Below are 25,100 nucleotides of genomic sequence, written 5' to 3' on the forward strand. Positions count from 1 at the left end.
TTTGGGTCATCTATATTGCAAACAAAACCACAGTGATACCTGGGCTAAAAAGCCAGTTAAGAGTATGACAAAAAAATCCACTTAAGCCTAGGTAATCTTCCAAAACAGAGGTTCACCAGTAAGGATAAAATCTTATGCACAGTTAGCCATTGGGAGTGCTTTGGACTGAGAACAGAGCACAGCATCTACACCTGTTTATCAGTTGGTGAAGCGAGGACCAATTGACTTTGGTGAAGATAATTGCTCCAGAGGAAAAAGTCAAAGGGGAGAAAGGCCAAAGTGGGTTAGCATAGTCTGAAACCTTGAGAACATGTTGCTCCGGTTCCTGTTGAGGTATTCAGGCTACCTGTAGAGAAGGAGTATTTGGTGCATCCCTAAGACACATCAGGATTCAGGCAGAAATCTCATGGACCTAGGCTGAGTATGCCTTGAATATTTTCATGGCTTTACCTCACTGAGCATGGAGGTGGGGAGATCAGTGGCAGCTCAAGGTGGAACTGTGATAAACGTACATGTTACTTTTGGCTCTGTTTCAGATTTCTGAGGGGGTCGGGAGGCTTTAGAGACCGCCTCTTGCCTGGCAAGTCCTTCCCTGTGTTGAGAGCAGCGTGACTCCTCCTCCTCAGTCACAGGCAGCCAGCAGGAATTACTACTTACTGGTGCAGTAGTGGCACTGGGGGTAACTTCTAGGGAAGGAATCTGCCCTTAAAAAGATTTTTAAGAATGGGCTGGACAAACATCCTTCAGAAACAATTTAATGTCATTGGCTCTGCCTTGAGGCAAAGGGATGGGCTGCAGGACTTCTCACACAGACTTGCGTGGACACTCACGCACATCCTGCAGCACTTTGGCATAGGAGTGCTTCCACATTCTTTTTCTGACAGGTTTTGAGATAGAGAAGTAATTTTATCACCGGTTTTATCACCTTCCTTGAAGATCTCTGAAGGCCTCACACACTCAGATTCAATAAGAGATCCGTGAAACTACAAGCTTCTCTTTGGATATCTCTTTAAGGATGCCTCTATCTATGCATTTCAATTAGACGTGACGAGCTTTATGGTAGTCATCCTTGCATCTCATGTTTGCAAGTACTACCATCAGGGATGAGACAAGGTGTAAAATAAGTGTTTGCTGTGTATTCCTCTCTGATGTATAAAACCAACCTCTTTCGCACATCTTCCATTTCCAGGTGTCCCACAAGCCAGTAGACTGCTGCTGTCAAAAGTGGTTCGCAATTCCTCTAGAACTCTCAACTAATTTGCTAATACCCTCAGAAGCTTAAAAGCCACTGCAGCAGCCTGTTGAACAGCCAGGAGACAGAGTGATTGTTATTTAAATGACATACTGACCATCACAGAAATTTTACAGTGAAAGTATATATAAGGAATGTTTTTGGCTCAAAAACCCCAGGCCTGAATCTAAAGAAAGCAGGGGAAACCAGTCTTTCCCCTCACCTCACATTCATTTGGCTGTCTTTAAGGTGCCCACCTGATTTCTGCCAAGGCCGAAGTTGTTACAGCTTCCCAGCCGCTACCACAGCAAATGTTGTTTATTCAAGCAAAGAACCTGTGCATTCCTGGACACAGCTTCCTTTCCTTCTGGTCAGAGAAGAGACTTATCCAGGGGAAAGTAAATGTTGCCGGCTGCACTGCTGACTTGTTTTGCTAGTCAGTATGTAACATCTTGCTTCAGGGCAAAATATCCATTTATCTTATTTTCTGCAAGGGAGGAAGCCTCAGAAGTATTTCTTTGCTTGAAAATTAGTATTCACTAGATGGCATTTGCGGCTCCTGCACAAAGCAGTGGAAGCTCACTAGGACTGGATGCTAAAAGGATTTCACACAATGAAGCATACCCTGTGTTTGTGACCACACATGTGCTAGTCACCATATGGTCAACACAGGCAGCCTCCTGAGCCACAGCGCTCTCATTTCCAAGCCCCAAGGCTCCTGCAACATCCCTCTGCCCTCCAGACACTGTTATTGAGGCAAACACTGTGCCACCTGCTGAAAACTTATCAAGTACTCTTGCTTTCCGGATGAGCTCTATAAAGGAATCTGGTTTCAATACATTCACCTTGCACCAAAAATAGTTCATATATTCATGAGACCACCCAACACACCAGCCTGATTCCTGCAACTGGGTTTTTGCAGGCAATGTATAGTCAAAATAATCTCAACAAATCCTACACAACTAGCTTATGTATCCCCACTGGGGTTCAGCTGCATGATAAAACCTTACAGTAATGAGCTTGCTGCTCTTGAAGGTGGAGGGGGCGGAAGAGGAAAGAGATGCTTTTTTATCTGCATTACTCCACATCACAGATGCTGACAAAATTATTGATTTAGAACTTACAGCTCCAAAAAGATTCAGTAATGTAATCTTTTTAAGTTTTTTTTTTAATTTGTCTTCCCTCAGATGTGATGTTTTCAATAGGCCCCTTAGATATAGGCTCTTTGGAGACAATGTTAAACTTGTTGCTGATAAACCACAGCCTCAACCTTTGGTGTATTCCATACAACTCTTATGGTTTACTGTTTGTTGGAAGAGCCCATAGCTGCAAGGTCTATTGCTTTACAGGTCCTCTAGGAAGACTGAGGGATTAAGTTATACATTACGTAAAACTACGCACTAATCCTCTTAGTGTGCATTAACAGTGAATGGCCTGAAATAGGCTCTCACCAAAAGAGCCCTAACATTCACTTCCTTGATGACATTTTAATATTTGAGGTTTGTGTCATGGATTTTGGTGCTGAAATATTCAGTACACCATCTTCTGTCTGCTGCTAGATCCACTTGCATGTGTTAGTAGAGTCCTAACAAAATTACAGTTGGTAAAGCAGATTACGTGTTTAACTAGTAGCGAGACATGTATAAAATAGAACTATATATTTTCTAGAGTGACAGAGTCACTGGAATTTTTTTGTTCTTTTTTTTGTTTGTTTTTATATGAAAAAGAAACTGCTATAAAACCATGATTAAAAATGTTACAAGGGATGATTTACATTTTAAAATATTATTTTTAGAAAAAAAAAAAGTGATATATAATGTAAGTGTTTAGAAAGTGTTTGGTTGCTGTGTACTGCCTTCTTTCCCAGTACAGATAGTTATACAGACTTGCATAAATGTTTAGATTAGGGGAGAAACGAAAAATTAAATGTGATGGCTAAGACCTATAAGAGCTGACTCACTGACTTGAGTTATTGCTGTGCAGAAACTTTGTAAAGCCTTTACATCCAGCGAACATTTAGTGCTACTTCAGCCTTGACAGTTGACCTTTCAATCTGATTGGGTTTAGCCACAATAATTGCAGCATCTGCAGTACTGGCGATGCAGACAGCTGCTTAGGAACACAACTTCTCTCATTAGATCTTACTTCATTCGTTTAAAATTCAACTCCTATTTGCATGTGCGTGCAAATTCTCTCTTATTACCTGTTATAGGAGCTGAGCAAGGTGCAATCCCCCAGCTCTTTTTTTAAAAATATATTTTTAATTTCTCCCATCATTTTGAATATTCCTGGGTTTGGATTAGAGGGGTGAAGGAAAAGCTCCAAACCTGTTCCTCTCCCCAGATATTTAGTCAGCACTAGTCAGTATGTTTTTGTTTTTTTTTTTTTTCTCAGTAAGACCTAGTGTAAAAAAAGCAACAAACAAACAAGTTAGACTGTTGTAATTTGGTCAACCACTCGGGTGCTATCCATATCCACCATTTCAACACACTCTATTTCCTCACGGTTTTCAGGATTCTTCTTCTCTTTCCTTTTCTTCTTGGACGGTGGCAGGAAAGTCAGTATCACAGGTAAAATGGCAAAGCAGTGAAAGAAGGTGACTAATGCTATTAAAAACAAGCACCTGAACAGTGTACGGGTCAGATTTGAAGGCACAGCTGCAAGAGGAATCAGACCAACAATATAGCAGAGGTAGCTCTGCAAAATAGCTACCCCATGCACTTCCAGGGCATTTTTCACCCATTTAGTTCTTGTGAACTCTTTGCCCAGGACAAAGGTTGATAACAGTGGAGCACAGTTGTCAATTGTATAATTAATTCCGTAAATTAAGCACAACACAGAAATACAATCTAGTTCCACTTTCCACAGCGTCATAAAACCTATAACTCCAAACTCAACCGAGGCAACAGTTAGAGTGAGCCAGACATTGATCAGAGAGTCTGCCACCAGGAATGCAGAGAAGAAAAGCAGAAATAAAGCACTAATGCAGGAGTTTTGTAAGGGGGCTCCCACTGAAGAGGCATAACGATCCATGTACACAAATGATGGATTGAAAACGATGAATTTCACCTTGGAGGTGAGAGAGAGCTTCCTCAGGGTCTCCAGGAGGTCATAAAGTTCTTCCCTCTTGGTTTCCATTGTCTTGGCTACCAAGAACATCCTGGAGGCCACAACATCAACTTCGTTGTTGTACTTCTTGGAAAATATGATATCCTCTGAAAAATGGGCAAACTGAGGGGCCTTCAGGAAGGAGTTCCTCAACATATCAGTGAAGTTTTTCTTGGGCAATCCAGTAGATATGTTGAGTTTCCTAAGATAATTTAAGTAGCTTTCAAACCAAGATATCCTCACAAAGCCCTTGGTATACTCCAGCACGTCCTCCTGGACACTAGTGTTCCAGTACTCAATTGACTCATAGATGTAGAACCCTATTACTGGGCTGTAGTTACTGAAATACTTCTGCTGGGCAGTCGTATACTCAATGGTCCGTGTCGCTGTTGCTACGATGTTGCTCAGGTCTGACCCTTCACTGACCTGCAGGTAGCCCATTAAGGCAAAGGAAATATAAACAAGGTAAAAGAGAACTACAAAAGGCTTGACGTAAGTGTTTGTTATCCAGTCACAATAATAGCGTTTAAGGAACCACACCAAAAGATGACTCTCATAAGTGTTTGTTTCTTCCGAATCTGCTGTGTCCTCACTGAATTTGGCTGTCAGAAGAAACCTATACCATGCAGGCTTCTCTTGCAATACCTCTGGCTTTGGTACCTTTCTGCAGAAGATACTATGCTGGTAGTTGTTTTCTATGTAGCCAGTAAACACCAGGCTGGAACCATAAAAGGAGAGTACATAGAGGTAGTTGAAGAAAATTGCAATACAGGAATTGCAGCAGAAAATCCTGGCTGCTTCAATGTTAGTGAAGGGACTGGCACCTATTCCAAAAGTGACCAGGTACATGGCAGTGGTGAGAGAAAACGAGAGCATGGAGTCTGCAAATACAGCTGCAGTCCTCTCTTTAACATGTTGGTCTTCTCTAGTTTTTCTCCAGGAGGACAACATTTCAAAAGTCCCATATAACCCATGACCTACAATAGAGAACAAAGCGAGTGTTTAAGTACTCGAATCAACATGTGCAAAAATGTAATGTGGACATGCTAGAAGACTCAAAGGAAACACAGCTTGCCGTTATCAATGCTTGAAGTGTCCTGCAGAAGAGAGAAATTATTATGGTGGTCTAAGCCACAGGAACGCATTTGCTACCTGACTAGCAAACCTTACTGCCAGAGCTTGAGGAGAGTTCTGCATCGCTGGCACAGGGTTGATGGGTTAAAGAAAAACATTTTTTTTCTGATTGGCTGTTTCATTATTTCAGAGTGCCTGTGATGGAAGATGCTTTGAAATTATTTTTTCCTGGTGATGGGATCTGACCTGTGGTGAAAACAAAGAAATACAACCTTGAAGTGCCTATCCTGGAAGCAGAGCATTGGATGGTTGCTTTGTAGAACATCTGTAAAAAAATAAGACCTTCATATAAACTGAACATTGCCAAGTAAATCAGTCACTGATTTCTCCACTTCCCACACAAATTTTCCATCAGGAAAAAAGAAATCCTAGAAACAGAACAAACAAAAAAATTTACAAATACATTTTAGAAAGCAGAAATTTAGAATTGATATGGAACTGCTTAATGCATTGGTCTCCTTACTGTAATACATCTAAGGGCTGGTTAAACCAAATACAGCTCTATTTTTCTTGGCTATTCCTACATTTTGTAATGTACTTAACTCTTAAAACGAATATAGCATTCATGAAAGGAGATAAAGACCTGCAGACCTAAAATCCCATGTTTAACCTCCCAAGTGCAGGCAAATCGGGAAAAGTGCATGATTTTATCTTAACCCCTGGTTGGTCATCTTTCTTTTATGGTTTCTTTTTTTCGTGACTGATAACGAAGTTACATTTGGAGAACACAGATCTCTACTCTTTCATAGTGGACCTGAGCTGGAAATGCAGCCATTAGCCAGCTATCAAAGTAGGCTGGTGTTTTACACAGACTTGCATGTAAAGATATAGTCTTGTTGATATCACACCTAAAATGCGAATATTTTCTCATAATATTTCTTATCATGTTCATATTTACTTAATAGGTCCTTTCTATCTCATCCCACCCGCTTTGCTGCCTTTTGATTACTCCCTCCTCCTTATTCCTTCTCTTTTTGCTGTCTACCTCTTTGGTCTGCTCTTGCATTATCTCTAAAAATTCCCCAAAGCCAGTCCACAGTATTTTGCTCTTACCCATTCCGTGATAATATTAGATAAAATGATCAGTGCTGAATTTGTTGCTGAGGACACTGAAGTGCAATCACTGGATTTTTGAAGCTGATGCTCAGGGCAGGCCAGGGTAATTCAGAGATCTTTGTTAGAATTTCAGGCTGGCTGCAGAGCACCAAAATTGCTGTATCGGCTCTGTTCTCTGCACCTGCAGATGATTGTCAGTTTCGCCACATGAGCTATTAATATCATCAGTCAAGAAAATCCCAAACAAATGAGGTATTCTGAAGAACCAGGAAACCACAAAATATATCAGGAGCGTGGAATTAGATGATCTTTAAGGTCCCTTCCAACCCAAACTACTCTATGATTCTATGATCATGTTTATTCTTAAATGCCTCAAGTAGGCTAAATATTTCATTAACTTAACAAAATAACCCTTTTGTGGTTACTTCCTTTTACTGTAGAAGCAACTGTAGTTGATTGACCCCACCTTTTCTGCACAGATTATCCTATTTACATTTTAACAGATGGCAAAGCTCATAATTCTTTTAACACTGAGAAGAATAGGTACAGGGTATTTTAAAAGGAATTCAAAATACAGAGCTCATAAGATGAGATAACAGGACAGCTGGTGTACCTCCTTATCATGGTCACCTGGTATTTAGAGTAACAAAGTGCTCTCATGTATATCAGATATTTTACCTACATTGTTATTTGGAGCAATGGCATGGACCACAACTGTCCAATTTGCAGCAATATTATGCTTCTAGTTTTGGTATGGCATTTGGCATTCATCTTAATTTTCACAAACAGTGTTTTACAGCGGCTTTCAGAGGCCAGGTCAAGACTGTCAATTTGATAATGAGCACTGTGCCCTCTCTTAAAGCTAATGGGGAATATTGGAACACCCCAGACGTAAAATCAAGCAAAAAGCGCAATCAGTGACTGGCACCCTGTTGCTAATTATGCTTCAAATAGTTATGTTCTAGGCTCAGTAGGGAAAGCTATTAAGCTTGCTTTCAGCATGTTCTTTGTAAAGACAGACTGACCTTTATTTAAATGTAACTGATCACTTGCCAAAGCAGGGAGTGAGAGGTTTAATCCATTTATGGCTCCCATAAGTCCTGCAGACAGGCTCGTCTGAGAATTTCACATGGCATCATATGCATTAGCTTTGAATGAGCAAACTAGTATAAAATGAGGTCATTGAATATTACAAATTATTTCCATCATGAGCTTTAGCTATAAGATGTTTTTGTAAAAAAACATTTCAGTCATAATAGGCTCTTGGCTAAAAATACTGAAATAGCTGCATTAATTTGGAAAGCCTTTGGCTTTGCAAGGAATAAAAGAATTTAGAGCTAATTAAATATGATCCTGAGCATGACTTTTCAACAGGTATAAGATTTCAGATGTCTCATAAAGCGACTCCTGATACCACATATTTTCTGTAAGCTGAAAACATAAAACCACAATTTACTCTTACATAATCTTTGAGACCACCCTAAAATGGAATCTGACTTAAAGAATTGCTCAAGTAAATGCACAAAGAGGCATCATCACACGTGCTCCACAAAGCCAACAGAAAAACATTTAGATTCTCTTCTATTTTAGGATAGGTTCCTTTTGTTCTTTGCTACACAATCTACGTGCTAGGAATTGGTGTTCTCCTTCAATTGTACATTTGTATAATAACTTCAAAGTTCTCATTTACCTAAGCCTAAATGACAAACTTGCACAGTTTTTGCATCGGTGGCACTGATGATACTGACTAGATTCAGTACCCTCTGAAAAAGATTAAGCCTAAACTTGTGCACAAATTAGGCACGGCAGTCAAAAGATTAGCCTTATTTAGCTAGAAAAGGGTTTACTTAACCTAATTTAGTCTTCTGATTGCAAAGCACAACTTGGGGTGACAATCTCCAATGTTGTCTAACTTGCTAATGTTTGTACCTGTCTAACCCACAGAGTTTAAGGCAGATAGGTCCACAGAAGCATTTTGTGAGAATTTCTTTCACTATACTATCATTTCAGAGTTTCCTTTTTTTTTTTTTTTGCTACCCTAACTGATTTGCACTGATTACCTCTATTTCTCTCGCTGGTGCTATGTCTTCCCTGTATAATATTAATGAAGAGAAGGCAATTTTTTCTTGCAAATAAATTCTGTAATTGCTTTAACTGATTTTCTCCTTTTACTGGCGGTTTAGCCACAAATTTGTAATGATTTGGAGCAATTTGTTCATTCTTCACAGTCATTCAGTAAATAATAAATATGAACTCAAACAGCTAATGGGTTACAGGAGATCTTTTCCTGTTGACATTTGCTATTATGATTCACTGGTCATGCCCTACAGTCAGGCTGTGTACAACCATGAGCTAAGAAGGAGTACGTGGAGAGATGGGATTTTTTTCTACAGAAAAGAGATTCTGAATGGGCAAAGGAAAATTTTAGGGGAATAGGAGAAAGATATTGGAGAAAATGGCAACTAAAATGGTTTTCTCCTTATTCTTTTTTTCCTACTACTTTGCATTGTAGAAAATGCTCCTACCACATGACTTAGATGACTGAAGACAGAAATTTTGGCTTTTGTAGCCAAAGAAAATGAAGAAAACTATTTATTTCTGAGGAGCTTAAAGTTTTTACAGACTGAGGTGGACTATCTTTCATTTTAGAAGCTAATAACAATACCAGCAATAAACACAATAAGTTATGTCTAGCTTAAATACAGTGTTTTTATGAGCATCCTTAAAATGCTATAAAAAGTCATTTTCCTCCTTCAAGATCAAGTCTTGCAATCACAGTTTTGCTCTGCAAAACCAATGCACAGCATGCAGGAGAGGAAAAAAAACCCACTTGTAAAAATTTTGGAAACTAACGCAAATTATCAAGTTCTTTACCTCAGTTTAAACACTATTTATGTGCAGGTACTTAAAATGTTCTCTTTGGTACCATTTTAAAATCTCAAAAAAGAAATGCATCCTTTCCCCTGCTAAGTGCCTGATCAAGCTAGAGGCCTTTATGAATGAACATCAGAAACCTAGGTATAAAGTTGGCTCCGCTCCTGCCTGGTAAATGGCAGGACTGAAGCAGAGAGGAGTGAAGGCATTTCAAGTAGCCCCAGAGCCTGTGGGAGGGCCATGAAGTGACCTCTGGTTCACTGGAGTCACAGACTCACTTGGCTTCATTGCTTCCCTAAAACAAAGGCTGCTGCCTGCTTTTATTTTTTAAAGACTAAGGTATATGTTCAATTTTGCAATAAAATCATGTGACGTTTTGATCTTATTGTGATAAGATGAGGTCTGGGTATTCAAATAGACTTCTATAAGACAAAGTAAGGGGAATTACTGAGAAGGATGTTTTGGTTCCTCTTCTTGCTGTTTTATCCAGTTGTGAAATCAGAGAATATTAGTACACTGTAGGACTCAATTTTTTTGTTTTTACTGTTTTGAAGGTTTTGTGTGTGTACATGTGTGCTTGATACATCGATGCATTCTCCGTGAATGAAGCCTCACTTACAGGTTGTGACGTTCCAGCCTTCTGTAAGGAAGGTTGCATTTCAGGGGTAATTAATTTTATTCATCCCATTTTAATGCAGTGGCACACAAAACACTAATAATGATTAATTTCTACCTCAGTGAGGCTGAATGCTGCACCAGTACGTATGTTGCCCATTAACTGCCAGAATTAAGACTAATAAAGCACCAAACTGTCTTCTTAAGGGGGAAGACTCCTTTAGCTGCAAAGCTGGGTTAAGAAGTGTTTCTCCCTTCTCAGGCACTGCTTACCCTCCCCTACCGAAGTGTGCTGCTCCCTCTTTGATGCTAATTAATCTGTTTGTAGTTTAAACTGGACTAAAGGAATTGTTGGGACTAGAAACATCAACATCAGCAATCTTTTTTTTTTTTTTGTAAGAGTTATTTTTTAATCTGAAATCTTTTCCTGACACTGATGTCACGAAAGACTGGCTGAAATTGGGAATGAGTCATAGTAGGAGGTATGGGAGCCTTGTAAACTGTGTAGGCAAAAACCTGCAGTGGAATCATGCTCTGATGGAGTTACTGAGGTTAAGTCTGGATTTTGATTTAAGGTTTTTGCTTGTATTGCAACAGCTGCATCCTTGTAACACTGTCTGTTCAGCTGGACAAATGCTGTCTCACTTAGGTTGATTTAAGCCTGAAATCATCCCACTGCACAGGAGCACTTGTCTGCAAGAGGAGTTTTGTGTGCTGTGAAAAAGTGTGTGAATTTAGAGAGGACTAGCTATGTCACACCAGCTTTCTTTGTGGAAATCTGTGAAGGACAGCTCGATTCAAATTCAAAGTGGAATGAAATATCATCTGCAGAGAGAAACACCGGATGAATTAATATGAAATAGCTAGGATGCTATAAATTCATATCCCAGCTTGCTGCCAATGCAGGCAAGGTCTCAAGAACTGCACTTGTGTAAAATTAGTACATGGGAGATCAGAAACACAATGCAAGAATTGCTCTTTCCAAAACTATACCTGTAATAACATATGATATAATGAAGGTGCAATGAATTTTCCTAGCTGACAGTATTAAATATAACAATGTACACTGCTCAGCTCTGGGATTGCTTTCCACAGTAATGTCAACAAAAAGGCTGGGATAATTTCCCCCTGCTGACTTATTTTTTTCCAGCTAGATTCGTGAGCTCATCAGCTCCCACCTTCTGAAAAGCCAAGTGAAACTGCTAATCCAGACTATCTTTGCAACAGGCATTGCAATCAGCTGTTGACTAAATATGCGACCTGCTTCATGTGGCCTCTCCCAGCAGGCACAATTTTAACTCGGAACATATAGCAGGTTCAAAGTGCTACTGAATATGCAGGGAGAGCAGGAGAATTTGCATCAATTTGAAGCAAACTGCTGGCTTTGTTCTCACTAAAATAATAAAATACTGCAGCTAAGAAGATCCTTCAATGCGGGCATGAAAGACTTCACTGTGGCGTGTATGCTGGGACAAGCAGCCGATGCCTTGGCATACCCGTGATATTAGCAGCAAGCACAGAGCAAACAGCCAGTGTTCTCATGCTTGCTAGCTTGTTAGCACCTTGGAATCTTTAATAAGATCCATGAGTTAATAAGAAAAGAATGCTTTAGATGGAAAACATGAAGATAAAGGGCACATCTGTGGTAAACAGTGGGTTGCACTCTATCACTGTAACTCCAGGATTCTCACAGGTGGAAATTCACTGGGGTAGCTGCTGACTGGATACAGAAACACTATATAAGGTTTGCATCCACTCAGTAAAGGTGATCTCGCTTGTTTCCTCATCGACGGGGTACGTGCCTTAATTGCTACACTTCAGCACGCAGACAAAACCAGCACCAAGCCTAACTTACACGACAATTCTCACTGAGTTTATCAAGACTTAGTGGCATGGGTTGAACCGAACAGTTATATCATCACTAGCGTGCTGTTGCAACAAACAAGGGGTTACTCTAAATGATGTCTACTTTTTTGTGGTCCATGAATGGTGCTGCAATGTTACAGTTTTGCTGTGTGAATATCAGACCTCCAAGAGGGTCTGTATTATCAGACATCCCACCGTGTGCAGGCTTGTCCATCCCTGGACAAGGGGAACCCTGGACAACATTTCTGCTGAGAACATTTCTGAGACAACATTTCTGAGAGAAAATGCACTGCAAATCCTATTTGCTTTTCCTACGCTTGCCTGAGTATTTCTAGGGTCTCACTTCACAGTGTAGAGTAAAATCCTACAGGAGGCTAACATCCTATAAGGTATTCATTTGTTCAGCTGTGTTTCCAGGCAGCAGAAGAATTATGGCAAAGGGAGCGAGGGCTTGAGTAATCTTAAATGTGTCCTCATTTGCAAAGTGAGCGAAGTCAAAGCCACCCAAGCAGAAGCTGACTTCACTTCATACCTCCAAGCATGTGTTCGAAGGGCAAGTAAGCATTAAGGCCATATGCAGGTGTGCTACCTGAATTAAGAAGAACACATGAAGAGTGATACATGATAGGATAAATTGGTATAAATGTAGGCTGTGCCCACTGCAATGTTTTCTTTACCTCCTGAAACACACAGCCCTACATATCTGTGTTGTAACTAGATTACAGATATGACAACATACCTCAAAAATATGATGACAATGTTGTTGTGTTCAATATTTACAATTGCTGCTCTAAAGACTACGAGATTTTACACATATATCGATAAGGTGTACTATGCCTGTTGATGTCTGGCTTGGGATCTTCCCAAAAGAGAAACATACTGAAATTGGATACGTCAATCAGTTAGGCATCTAGGCATGATACCAGCAGACCCATCTCTGGGATTGCTTTACATCTAAATATTCACCATTCACCCTCAACTGTCAGGCTGATCTCTTCAGCCATGCTTACAACTGCATCAGCCACTCCAGTCAGAAAGCCCCAGGCACATCCATCTATTCCTCAACTTACTACCAGGATACAAACCACAAACATCTTGGCACATTCACACCATATAAAAATTTGCCTCAGTCTCTGAGTAGAAAGTTGTGTTTTGTGCTGCATCTACCTGGCAACAAAATAAGAGAAACTGAAATGTTTAATAATATCTTCCTAGTATCTTCTGTGTTTCACACCTATGGGCAGTTGTGCCCACAGAAGCACGCTGAAGAAGAGAAATTGTTTGTACAACACACCGTATTGGTTGGTGCACGCAGAGAAGAAATCTTCAGCTGGTGCTCAACACTTCATGACTCCACAACGTTATTGTTACTCATAGTTCCTGAATAAAGGCTCCCTAGGCTGTTAAGCCTGCACTCAAATAGCTCAGTGCACAGGCAGGAAAACAGGGTGCGTCTGGAAATCCAGCACAAGGTTTATAGCTCATATAGGTCTTGTGCTGTGCTGCGAAGCACAGCTTAAAAGGGGGCTAGGTTGCTCATAAGACTCATAGGGATCTGCTGTACCAATGTAATTTTGATCCCAGACTGCTGGCAATGAATGTCTGCTGTAACATACTACCATTTCTATGTTTCTACACTTAACTTCTTAGAAAACCAGCATAGGATTAGCTCTTTGTGAAACAGTCTGCTTTGGTCAGGTGTCGCTCTTTCTGAGTTATACTACAATGTTATGCACATTTGTGCAAAGAGTACACTGACAAAAACAAACCGCCCTCACACTCTCGATCTCACCCTAAGTGGTCAGGACACAGTCAGTGATGCTTAGGGTACATTATGTATCCCAATTATAAACTTCCCAAATGGCAAACAAGCAATAACGAGCTGATTTTTCAGAAAATGGCACAGACCACAAGATAATTTTAAGAGTATGATCTACATACTACTATTGAAATGAAAATCATTCTACATAAAAATCGTTAGCTCTAAAGAAATACAGACATATACACGAAGCACATGTAGGCATTCCTGTAATTTTTCTACCCATGTAAGGGGAAAAGACATAAAGGGAAGGAAAAGTATTTTAAATAAGCAGAATTAAGCAATGCCTGAGTATTCACAGTTCTAGCCTTCACCACAATCCTTAGTCAGCAATAGCAGTAACATGGTTCACCGCTTTTTATTTTTGGAGTATGCCTATTTTAAAGCTATTCTTTATAAAAAAAAGCCAATTTCTCATTTAATAATGCATTTTCAAGTTATTTTTTAAAACCACACCAAATTCAGTTCAAATCAATGGGCTCTTATTATAATGATCATATAAGTAATTCAGCAAGTACATGGTTAATCTTGAACAGTGCCACTGATTTCAACAGAGTAAAAATTACTGATTTAGGCTTTGGGAAAATGCTGGGTTTTTTTTGCTTGGATTACTCTCTTTTAGTATTGAACCAATGTAATATTTAAAGTTTTGTTGTCATAGTGATGGCAAGAATGTCAGATAAGCAAATTTTAAAAACAGAAATATCTTTGAGAGAAAACTTGAGTGGTTCTTTTATTTTGAGAACAGCAGATAAGCAAAGCAAGTTATGATTAAAAAATCTACTTTTATATATAAAGTGAATATTTAATTCCACTTAGGAATCAGTAAGGACTTATTTTGGCATTTAAATAGCAGGCTGTCAACTCTCTTTAAATGTGTGACTTGCTCTCCTCTAGTTTTGTTGAAGACCTGGCAAAAGTTAAGTCGTATTTCGTTCAGCGCAACAGAAGGAGCTGAGCGTTAGTGAAATCTGGTTTTAGCTGCTGGAACATTTATGTCTGCACAGTGTGCTCATCTGCTGACTACCCACACCTTGCGCAGATCTGAATTGAAAGCATTTGAGCCAAACCTGTGCTGTGCGTGTAAGCCAGTGCTTCTGGGGTAAGCAGCAGGGGAGCCTCTAACTCCTGCTGGCCCTTCTAAGCATCTCTCTGCCCAGGAATAACAGACGTGGCCATCAAGATGAAGCTCCCCCATGATGCATGTACCTCAAGCCCCGCTGGCCAAGGAGGTGGTTAGTTGTAGAGTTATTTATTAAGTACTACTGGGCTTGTCTTGCATATGAGATGCTTAGATTCATATCAGCAGACTAAATTGCAATCTGGTTTTCCCCACAAAATGAGGTTTTGACAGATTTTATGCACGCTGTGTAAAAAAGTTACTCAAAGGTGAATGAAAGCTACCTGCAACCTTCTGTGTAAGGTTAATGTTTACCATGTTGCAGAATAGCCAAGTGACATATAGTACATGACAGTTCCTGAAGACAGAGCAAGACACAGTGAGTATACAAGGCAAAATAATGTTTAAAATCTCTTGAAAATTTCTAAGCCCACATGCCAAAATATGAATTGCTTCAGGTGTGTTTTCCTAGTGGAATATGGATTAGTTTACCACATTTCAAGTTCCCCTTTTCTAGTAAGAAAGCCACAACTAAAACATCTCAGGCATATCCTTGAATTCTCTGGTTAAGCATCATTACTTTTACTCATAATATAACATCTAGATCAACCATACGTGAAACACAATGTTCAAGAAGTTGCAAAACTTCAGTTAAAGCACGTAAGACCTACTCATTCATCACTGCAAATTTGAAACTCAGCTTGGGCTTTCCATCAAGCACCCAGACATTATCTATTCCAATTTAATTTAATCCATCTCTGCCATCATCCCCTGCCAGAATGCCGAGGTCTCATGCTTGCCACAGGGGCCTTTTGGCTCTTGCCTGTTTTGGGGGATGTCAGTTATTAGATGCACAAAATATGCACCGTATCTCTCACAGAAAGACATATGTTGAAAAGTCACATCAGATCCTGGCAACCTTCCTCAGCTGAGTCCAGCATGCAACGCATACCACAAACATACACATGCACACACACGTTTGTGTATATATATATATTTAGATAGATATATAGATAGATATTTCCTACATGTATATGTATAGTAAAAGGTTTCTTTTCTCTAACCTGTGAACTTCCAATATATTTTCATATATGTGGAAGTTTCTCTTGAGGGACTTCACTACTTGAAGAAAATCAGGATGTTGGAGCCAAAGTATCAGTACCTTTGACTGTTTGGGACTTCTCTTGACAAGCCCTTCCATTAAACCATTGCATGCACTGACTTCTCTGCAGTTAAAAGAATGCCGACAGTAGAAGCACATCTTTCTACTACTGTCTGCATAAATGAATTCTCATTAAATGCACTGCATCACCTGTAACACACTTTTCATATGAAATGAGCACATATTGGAGCATTACCAGTCAACAGGCAATGACTGATCTTACTCAATGACTGTATAGTACTTGGGTTCAATATTAAACTGTTCTCTGGACAGACTTCCTACAGATACAGTGCCTCTTTTCCAAAAAGCATTATATTTACCGAGTCATTGACACTATTTTGAGACCAGGAAGCGTGTATGCTTGCAAGGATTTCACTGAGGTTTGTGTTGGTGAGGGGGGAACACGGACACATGTTGGCTGTGTCACCACCACATGTAGCCTTCTGCACGCTCTCCTTATTTTTGCACTGCATGGGAAAGGGCTGGTGCAAGTGTCTAAAATACTTTTGCTACCATTTGTATTTTAAGCCTGCTTATTTCCTTCCCATGCATTAGTGCCTTCTTGGTGTTTGAGTTTCTCCAAGGGCTTGTGGCATCCTCCTTCAGTAGAACTGGAGAGAGGGAGATCAGCAGGCGGAGGAGGTGGTTCATCACTTTGCCTTTGGATGGAAAACACTGACTTTGGTGAGAATGCTCATTGGTACACCGAGTGAGGAGGTGGTCTGAGGGACTACTTCTGCTGTTCCCCATGAGGAACAGAAATGCTGAGTGATGCCTGAGGGACTGCAGAAGACATGTGACTGCTTAGAGAGCTCAGGAAGAGACTGAGGGACTGAGGTGTGACAAAAGAGAGGAAAAAGGAATGACTAGGAAAATTATATGTCTGGGATTCTGCTCAAGGAAGGTAAAACCAGATAATTTTATTTACTTCTTAGGAGCAGAATGAAAGGAGCAAAACACAAAATGTTTTAGGAGTACAACTGAACTGCACAGGGTTGAACTGGGAAAGCTGAGCAGATGGAGTGACAAAAAAACCAAGCATACTTCTGGGCACTCTTGGAGTCCTTTGGCAGTGTGAAAAAGCAAAGGATGAATGGTAGAAAACTGGGAAATCCAAAGAAGCTGAAATACAACTGCAGGGTATGGTGGGGATCTGTTTGGCAGCCAAGGAAATTATTCAAGAATATAGGGAAAATGGTAGGAGCTATGGGCTAAGTGTGGCTGAGAAGAGGAAAGGACTCGAGAGAAGGTAAATTAAAAAAACTCCAACAAGATGGTAGATGGGACATCCTAGCAGGAATGGAGAAAACAGAAAATGAATTGCAATTCCCTACCAACATATTCTTCCAGAAAACTGAAGAAGGAGCTGGGCCAGGCTCCTTATTGACACCAAGGTGCAGCTCCAGCGAACCACATTGTGCTGGCATGTGCTAGCCAAGCACCCTTGTTCTCTCAAGGTTTTCATGCTGGTTGTTAGGTGCCCTGCTTGGTTTAGCTATCTGTTGCTTTCATGGCCCCTAATCCTCTCACTGCCTTCCTGTGCTTTTCACTCTCATCATAAGAAACAGTGACCTGTTCTTTTTCCTAACATTTTCCTTCTGACCTTCTTTTCCAAATGCCTCTGACCTTAGATCCCACCTTTGTCACTCCAACTTTTTGCATCCATAAAGGCCCTGTGCCAGTATCTCACCTCACTTCATCAGCCCAGCTCTCCCTCAGGCAAGCCACGAGGAAGGTGTACGAACAAAAAACGTTTTTCTGAGAAGAGAGCAGCACATCTCTGCATCTGATAGGTGTTCCTGCGAGCTCTGGTACCTCCAGGTACCTCCCATAGCATTTTGCATGTCTCCTGCTCCTATGCCCCCTCCTACCAGATGCAGTCCTGAGCAGCCCTTCTCCAGACTTTACTCTCCCATGACTGAACCTCAGGAGGACCCTGCCTGGGTCCTGCCCAACAGTTCCACATGCTCCTTCCCAGTCGTTCCTCCCTGGACCTGCTCTGCTGACCATTCTCCTCTGTTTTCTTCCCAGAAAGGGCATACGAACAGGGTGGGATGTTACAGGAGGATGGAGGCAGGTGGTAAGAAGAGGCATTTGCATTTGTCCCTGTTTTGTCGAGTTTCACACAAGACTGGCTATAGTTTCTGTTTACAGCAAGCTGCAAGCTCAGGCTGCTCTTGTAACTGCTAACTGGTTCTTCCCCTGCCAGCATCGGAGGCTAAATATAAGCCCATGGAGCTGATCCTGCGTCCCTGCCCGTATCTGGCAGCGCCTGGCATTCCACCACGATTTCACAGAGCCGATGCTTTTCACGAACTTGGCAGCTGAAGAGAGCTGCCTCTCCCTGAATAAGCTGTAGGAGTTTCTAGAGGAATAGGAAACAGATTGCTAGTTTTCTCTTCAGTGCAAAGGGCAATATTGCAATTTTCTTTTGAGTCTCTAAGTTAAATGCTGTGTTCCACCTCTGGGAAGTAAAGTCACACCAAAAAGTTGTTCAGCCAGCTTGTTGTCCAATAACTTACTTGGTAACACTGTGAGTTTTTTGAGGAAACTGATATTTTTAAAGGATTGGCAGTTATTAAACAGCATTTAATGTGTAACAGAAACTTATGATGAATATGTTAGCATCTCTGCCAGACCAAACATCTGTAGTTTTTAGTGGAGCAGGCAATAGGAAATCATAATTTTAATTCTGCTTTCCAGATGACACTATAAATCAGCTATTTTAGATTCAGCCAAATAGAAAAATTTAATTTTTTGATTCTTAGGGTCAAAAATGAATGGTCTTAATTCAGCAAAAAGCACTTCACATGAACTAAGCATGTAAGTAATCATGTCCTTGAATTACTTGTTCACACATTGATAAATGCAGATGATAGTTTTAAAAAAAACACGGAGGCATATGCTAATACAAAACACGCCCAGATGAATACTGGGAGCCTGCCAAGTTTCACAGGTTTTAGGCTTCACTTTCACATTAGAAGTACCTGCATAAATCCAGATCTAAAGAAGAAAAGTCCTCAGTTTGAACAGACAAGCTATCACTAAAGAAGAGAGCAGCTGCAGCCAGCCTGCCCCCTGCCTAGTGCTTCCCCAGCACAGCCCCTCTGCAGAGACTGGGACTGCCGCCAGGTACAGCCTCCAACCCCACCTCATCCTCACGGCTGGACCTTCAGTGACAACAGGGGACCTCTGTTGTTTTGGTACCTGCTGAGTAAGGAGGCCTCTGGCAACATTTCTCTTGGCTTCAATTTTTGCCATTCAGTTAGCAACCGGTAAAAGCCAAAGAGAAACCTGCCAGAACATAAAAATTGTCATGGTTGTGACATACTCAGGCTATGCATAGTCATCAATGACTGAATTATTCTGACTTAATGAGTTACCTTTCATGAGCTGAATTACAGTAACCTCCTTTAATTAAAAAGTAAAATAAACTAGAATAAACTACCATGAAGGTGATTAAATCCCAAGCATGAAGAGTTTAAACCAGTATGTCGGATTTAATAGGTAGAGTAGGCAAAAGATGTTCTGGCCCACACTTACAGAGCCTGAGCTTAGGAGTGCAACCTGGTCAGCACAGTAATTTAACAACTTAATTTTGTCCTTTTGATGCAAAAGCTAAGGATTCAACACCTACAGGGGCTGTTGCCCTTCACCATAGCTTGCTTGTTCTTGGAAGTGCCTGATGCAGGAGGGACATCACAGAAAATAGGATGAATGAAATAGAGTATTACAGAACACATTGAAAAGAGTATTTTTGCAGACATATTACCTAAATTATTAGAATGGGCTTAGGACTGGATGAACTATTTAAACTACTCACAAAGTAATTCTTGAAAATATGAAAAAGCAGAGAACTGCAAAACATTGCTGACTTAATCTTGGAAGAGCAATGATGGTCTCAAGATGAATTTAATGAACAGGAGAAATGCTGTGAGACTAACAAGCTATAGATGAGCAAGGACAAAGGCAAACATCGATGCATTGCTTGGAATAACTGATTGTGCAAACAGGGTAGAAAGTAACATGAAGGAGCTGTGAATTACCATGTGCCACCAACCAAATGCCAACCACTTCATACAGCTAAGGAAAAAATGAATGTCATATGGGGATGTATGAACAGGAGTGCCACATGCAAGATATGTGAAATCATCCTCCTACTCTACTTGCTGCAGAAAGCCTCAGCCTGAATTCTGCGCCTGGATTTAGGCAATGATCTCCATGGAAGACGTAAAGCTGCCAGAAGCAAGAAGATTACTGGAAGCTGGGCAAGAATAGTCTGAGCCAACCTGGAATGAAAGGGAAGAGGACTGGGCAAGCAAGAGTGGTCCCAAATATGCAAAGAAAATAAATGGCTTTCCAGATGCAGTGGATAAATACAAAGGATAGCTGGGTTGCAAAAGGAGAATTCAGACTAGACATAATGCAAATGCTGTAGTGGTAGCACAGCTAGAAATGGGGAAGCAGACCAAGGAGGAGACAAAGTGCAGGCTGAGAAGCATCTCTTAGGACAGATGCAATCCTGTCCTGTGACAGATGATACGCGGAGAATGTGTGTTGTCCACCCCGGCTCTGTGATGCTAACAAAAAGTTAAAAAACCCCTCAGCTGCTATAAATTGGGGAAACTTCATTAATGATTTATACAACTAAAGAGGCCTTGCCTGAAATGTGTTCAGTGTAATCATTTTTTTCTATCTAATTTTTGCTTTTAGCCATGAGATTATGAGTAATAGCTACAGGGCCACACTGTTAGCCAGAAATCCTTTAGCTTTCTAAAGGTCAGTTAATCTATGATCTAATCTGATGGTCACTGAAATTAAGTGGAAGTAGTTCAGCAGGCTGTAATGGAGGGTGATTTGTGTCTCCAAGCCTTCTGTTACCTAGAGTTAAAGCATTCTTTATAAGCAAACCAGCATAACAGCAATGAAAAAAATTATGAATGCATGCTGAATCTTTGTTGTACTGCAGGGGAAAAAAAGAAGCACTGTCTTTCTAGGTATCTGCTGGTTTAAAACAGTTCTCATTAAAAACTCCAGAATGTCTTCAGTGCCTTCTGTTCACCTGTTGATATTCCTATCCCTTGGGAGATTTTATGCAGCTGGCGAAAAAGGCAAGATTCACATGAATTTGGCTCCTGTCTTGACTTGTTCACAGTGAGAGCCGAGCTGAGTATTTGAAACTTACTAAGAGTGGAATACTTCAACTAAGCAAAACCAAAAAAAAAAAAAAACACCAGGGAAAAAAAAAAGAAAAAAGGAAGCCAAGTTGGCTATACAGCTTGACACTTAAAGGAGCACTAAAATAGAAGTGTGACACTTCTCATAGTTATCTGTAAGTCTTCAAGGATTTCAAGGCTCAGCATAGTCACTACTGCTGAATTAAAGATCTAAAAAGTTGTCCCAGTGAGCAGATGCTTTGATCCCTAAACAGAGCTTATATTATATTATTTTGAGTCGCTTTCCTCAGGTACTTTCATTTCATATGGCTGGACTTTAGACTGCTTTTCCTGCAACACATCTGGAAATCCCCTCCTGTGTAATATATCTCAAATACACTACTTAGTTTGAGGAATTTAATTTTATAATACACGCACAGGCATAAAAACCCACGTAAGAAACCAAAGACTCAAGTCAGTAAGATAGCCTTCTTTTGACTCCGACTTTCTCATGCTGCATTTCCTCTAGATTATGACACAGTTTAATTTTCATGTACGTCATCTGAAAATGAGAGCCGATGTAATGTAGCTGCATTCTCTTTGTTACTGAATATATTCTGTACGTTAACTGGTAGTGTGATGCACTGAAGCATGGTCTTTAATTAAAGTACAACAATACCACAGCTACAGTGTGGGCATGGCATAGGAACCTGGAGTTGGATACAAAAATAGCAATGCAGAAACGTGTCATATCACTACACAATGTGACTAAGTCAGCGGAGACACTCTTACACTTGAAACCTTAAGTATTACTGAGCACTGATTTTCAGCTGGGGAAGCTGTGATCAAATCAATGCATGTATTATTCTCCACAAATGAATAATGGCATGAACGAGGACATATTAAACACCTACAGCGCACAAAGCTTTTCACACTGGTTATGAACCAAACACAAACAAAGAGGCTGAGAGGTCTCTAGAGCTCTTGTTTTGTCTCCCGTGAAGTCCTCCTGCCTGTTTGGATACAATGAACGGCATCCCCCGAAATATCCTGGTGCCAGCCAGAGAGAGCACTGATTTCAGGTCGAGAGCAAGCTGACCGTCCTTCTCTCCTCCTCTTTCCTACCCTCAAGGAAAACAAAATAAAACAAAACCAAACCACCCTGTATCCCACAGTCAGTGAAGGTAGTATGAAAGCCACGGAGATGAAGACACCTCTGCTGGCATCAGAGCCAGTGTGTGGCTAATGCCGCTGTCTCCGCAGCTCTTCACCATGAGACGCACTGGCACTAACCAGATGGGTCCGTCCCTGACAAAGGGAGGAAAAGCTCTCCACCCCAGGGCTATGAAACCTTCTCTATTTTCGTTCAGCCAGCACAGGGGCTTCAGGAGAAACACAACCCAGAACTGACCACCACCCCAATCCCACAGACAGGTGCCTGCCAAGCGAGGACAGCACCACTCTGCTCTCCGAAGGACCCAGTGCTTTCTAAATGCCCAACACGCATAGCCCCTTTGATTTGGTGGCACAGCTAATGCTGTCACTGTGGCACAGGGACCTCTGTAAAGGTGTCCCTCCAATACTGGCCACCAAAACCAGAATCAAACATCCATAGAAAAACACAAATTGGGCACTCTCGCTGCACAAGGCATGGCATTTGCACATTCTTTTTCCTTGCGTGTCCTACGGGAGGGTACTACATCACACTGGAGCTGCAGGCATGACTTTAACATCCCGATGCAGTACAAACAGTATGGGAAAAGAGGCTATGTGGACTTGGCATGGGGCAGCAATGCAGGGAGGAGGCACAGGGAGCCATGCAGTGATGCTTCTCTGCTTGCTGTGGTATGCGTCAAGAAGGCACAAACACACAAAAGAGAGGAGATAGGAGATAGTTACCTAACATGATGAAGGGGATTCCCAGGAAGGTGGAATTGTATTTCCCACCAGTGAGATTGATGATCCCAGCTGCAGTCAGGGTGGCAAGGGTCACGGTCAGCAATCCCAGCAGGCCAAGCCAGGGTTTGCTGCGGACACAATCCTGCATGGAGCAGCAGAGAATGGCCAAGGTGACCACAAGGACCAGGCTTGTGATCAGGTAGCGTTCTGACACCCTGCTCGTCTTCTGGAAATCCTCCTTCAGCGAAGAAGAAGTGAAAGGATACATTTTGACTTTCCTGTTGGATTTCTGGAAAAGTTCAACAGTGTCACAAAAAATGGATTCCCACTTCTCTGCCACCATGTCATTCAAGGAGTTGATTGCCTGCAAGTAGTAGGTGAGCTGAATGGCTTCTGCAGACTTCACCCGGTCTTTGCTGTGCACCGTAACCCCACCAAGCTGATGCCCGTTATACACTTCCCTGCCATCCTTTAAGTGAGTAATTGGATAAGTGATTGCAAAATTAGTTCGATTAGAAGAACGAGCAGCCTTTAATTCCTCCAGTACATGCACTATGTCGTCCACTATGCATGTCTTGTCATTGTTCAGGATACATATATGGGCAAACGTGTAATTGAAACCAGGTCTTTGAACTTGGATCCTGGTCACAGCAGAGTGCAACTACAAGGGAAAAAGAAATCACACACGTTATTCATCAGTTCATCTCACACAGTAGCAGCCAGAACAACAGCGGCTCATCACCTCCATCCCTTTCCTATTTGGTCTAAGCAACAACAACAAAAGTCCTGGTGCCTGCAGTATTAATAGCACACTCATGGCACAAAAAAAAAAAAAAAAAAAAGAAACATGCATTAAAATAGCAGTATGATTCCCCTACATTCCTTGCTGATAATTCAGGTGTGCTGTGACTTGCACCCGTGCCATGTGCCTCTGCCTTTTGGCCTCTAAATAAGGAAACTCAAAAACCCTGGGCCTCCACTTTCTAGTGATCTAGGCAAACATAAAAGGGACAGCTACAGCCTGACTGTGTCCCAGGACACTGTTGTGCTTGGGACTGCCAAATTACTCTCTCAACAGATAAACTTCAGGTTCAGAAGGCAGAAGAGTGATGTGACCAGGGATGCCACCTGCACGGGATCTGCGGGCAGCCAGTGGTGGCAGGGGACTAGCACTTTTGCTCCTAGTAAAGCACAGGCCACAGCTGCATGACCCAAGTGCGGAGACCGTCGGCATAGCAGGAATAAGATAGCTGGCATTAATTCATTTGCCCTCTTTTCCACTCCTTTTTCCCCCCATCAAATCCTCAGCAAGCCTAAGAGCAGGAAGCAATCACAGAGACTGACACTGGTTTTCTCCTTCTCTCTCGGAGAGCTTGTATTAATCAGGGAAGGTCCTAATTTTAGGGCCTGCAGGTTATTACTTGGTATAGCAGCTTTTAGTGCAGCCTTCTTTGTAAGCTCTTTTGCATCCTTCTAAAATATGCCACGCCTGAGCTCTGACCCAAAGTGCATTCAGTTATTTTTGACCATTAGAAGTACTGAAAAATTTCACTCTTTCCTGGAAAAAAATATAAGAAGCTCTCGCAACCTTTTCTGAATCTGTTTTAGTCAAAATAGAGGAAGCAAGAAATCTAAAAGTCAGGAAGGGAATAGCTCTTATAGGCTGAGGTTACAGTATTTTTCAAAAGTACAATATAGAGTTTGCTAATGCTGAGAGCCTTAGCAAAGTGCAAGCTGTTTTTTCGCACATTTTCCTTGCAGGCCTTGCCCACCTCTATCACTATTTAACACCTTTTGTACTGCTTTAGTTGTGGGAGAGCATCAAGACCTTCCGTAAGGATGCTGCTGAGGCCAAGTCAACATTACCCACTGCAAGAAGTCTGAGCAAACTTTCTCTGCAGCGGTGATGTCCTTTATGGTGGGTAGCCATGAAGTTCAGGAAGGGGTCCCCTCTGCTTTTGTCCAGCTGGCACAGGGGGTACCTGACATCCCCGATGCTGGGGGCCCCTGCATGCCACTGTGTACGTGCTTTGTGCACAGCTTGGTGAGAGACGTGACTC

The 25,100-nt window shown here is 41.3% G+C and overlaps 1 protein-coding gene across 1 annotated transcript in view; it reads right to left on the bottom strand.

Annotated features, from left to right (window-relative positions):
• Positions 1-338: 338 nt before the first annotated feature.
• Positions 339-25,100, bottom strand: part of PTCHD1 (patched domain containing 1) — a 36,852-nt gene continuing 12,090 nt past the window's right edge. The window contains exons 2-3 of the mRNA XM_069873830.1: positions 23,041-23,701; positions 339-5,316 (exon numbers count right to left, since the gene is read on the bottom strand). Coding sequence (XP_069729931.1) covers positions 3,662-5,316; positions 23,041-23,701 — 2,316 coding nt within the window. The 3' untranslated portion in view covers positions 339-3,661. The remainder of the gene's footprint in view (positions 5,317-23,040; positions 23,702-25,100) is intronic.

This window comes from Phaenicophaeus curvirostris, chromosome 1, assembly GCF_032191515.1.
Source record: "Phaenicophaeus curvirostris isolate KB17595 chromosome 1, BPBGC_Pcur_1.0, whole genome shotgun sequence".
Classification (NCBI taxonomy): domain Eukaryota; kingdom Metazoa; phylum Chordata; class Aves; order Cuculiformes; family Cuculidae; genus Phaenicophaeus; species Phaenicophaeus curvirostris.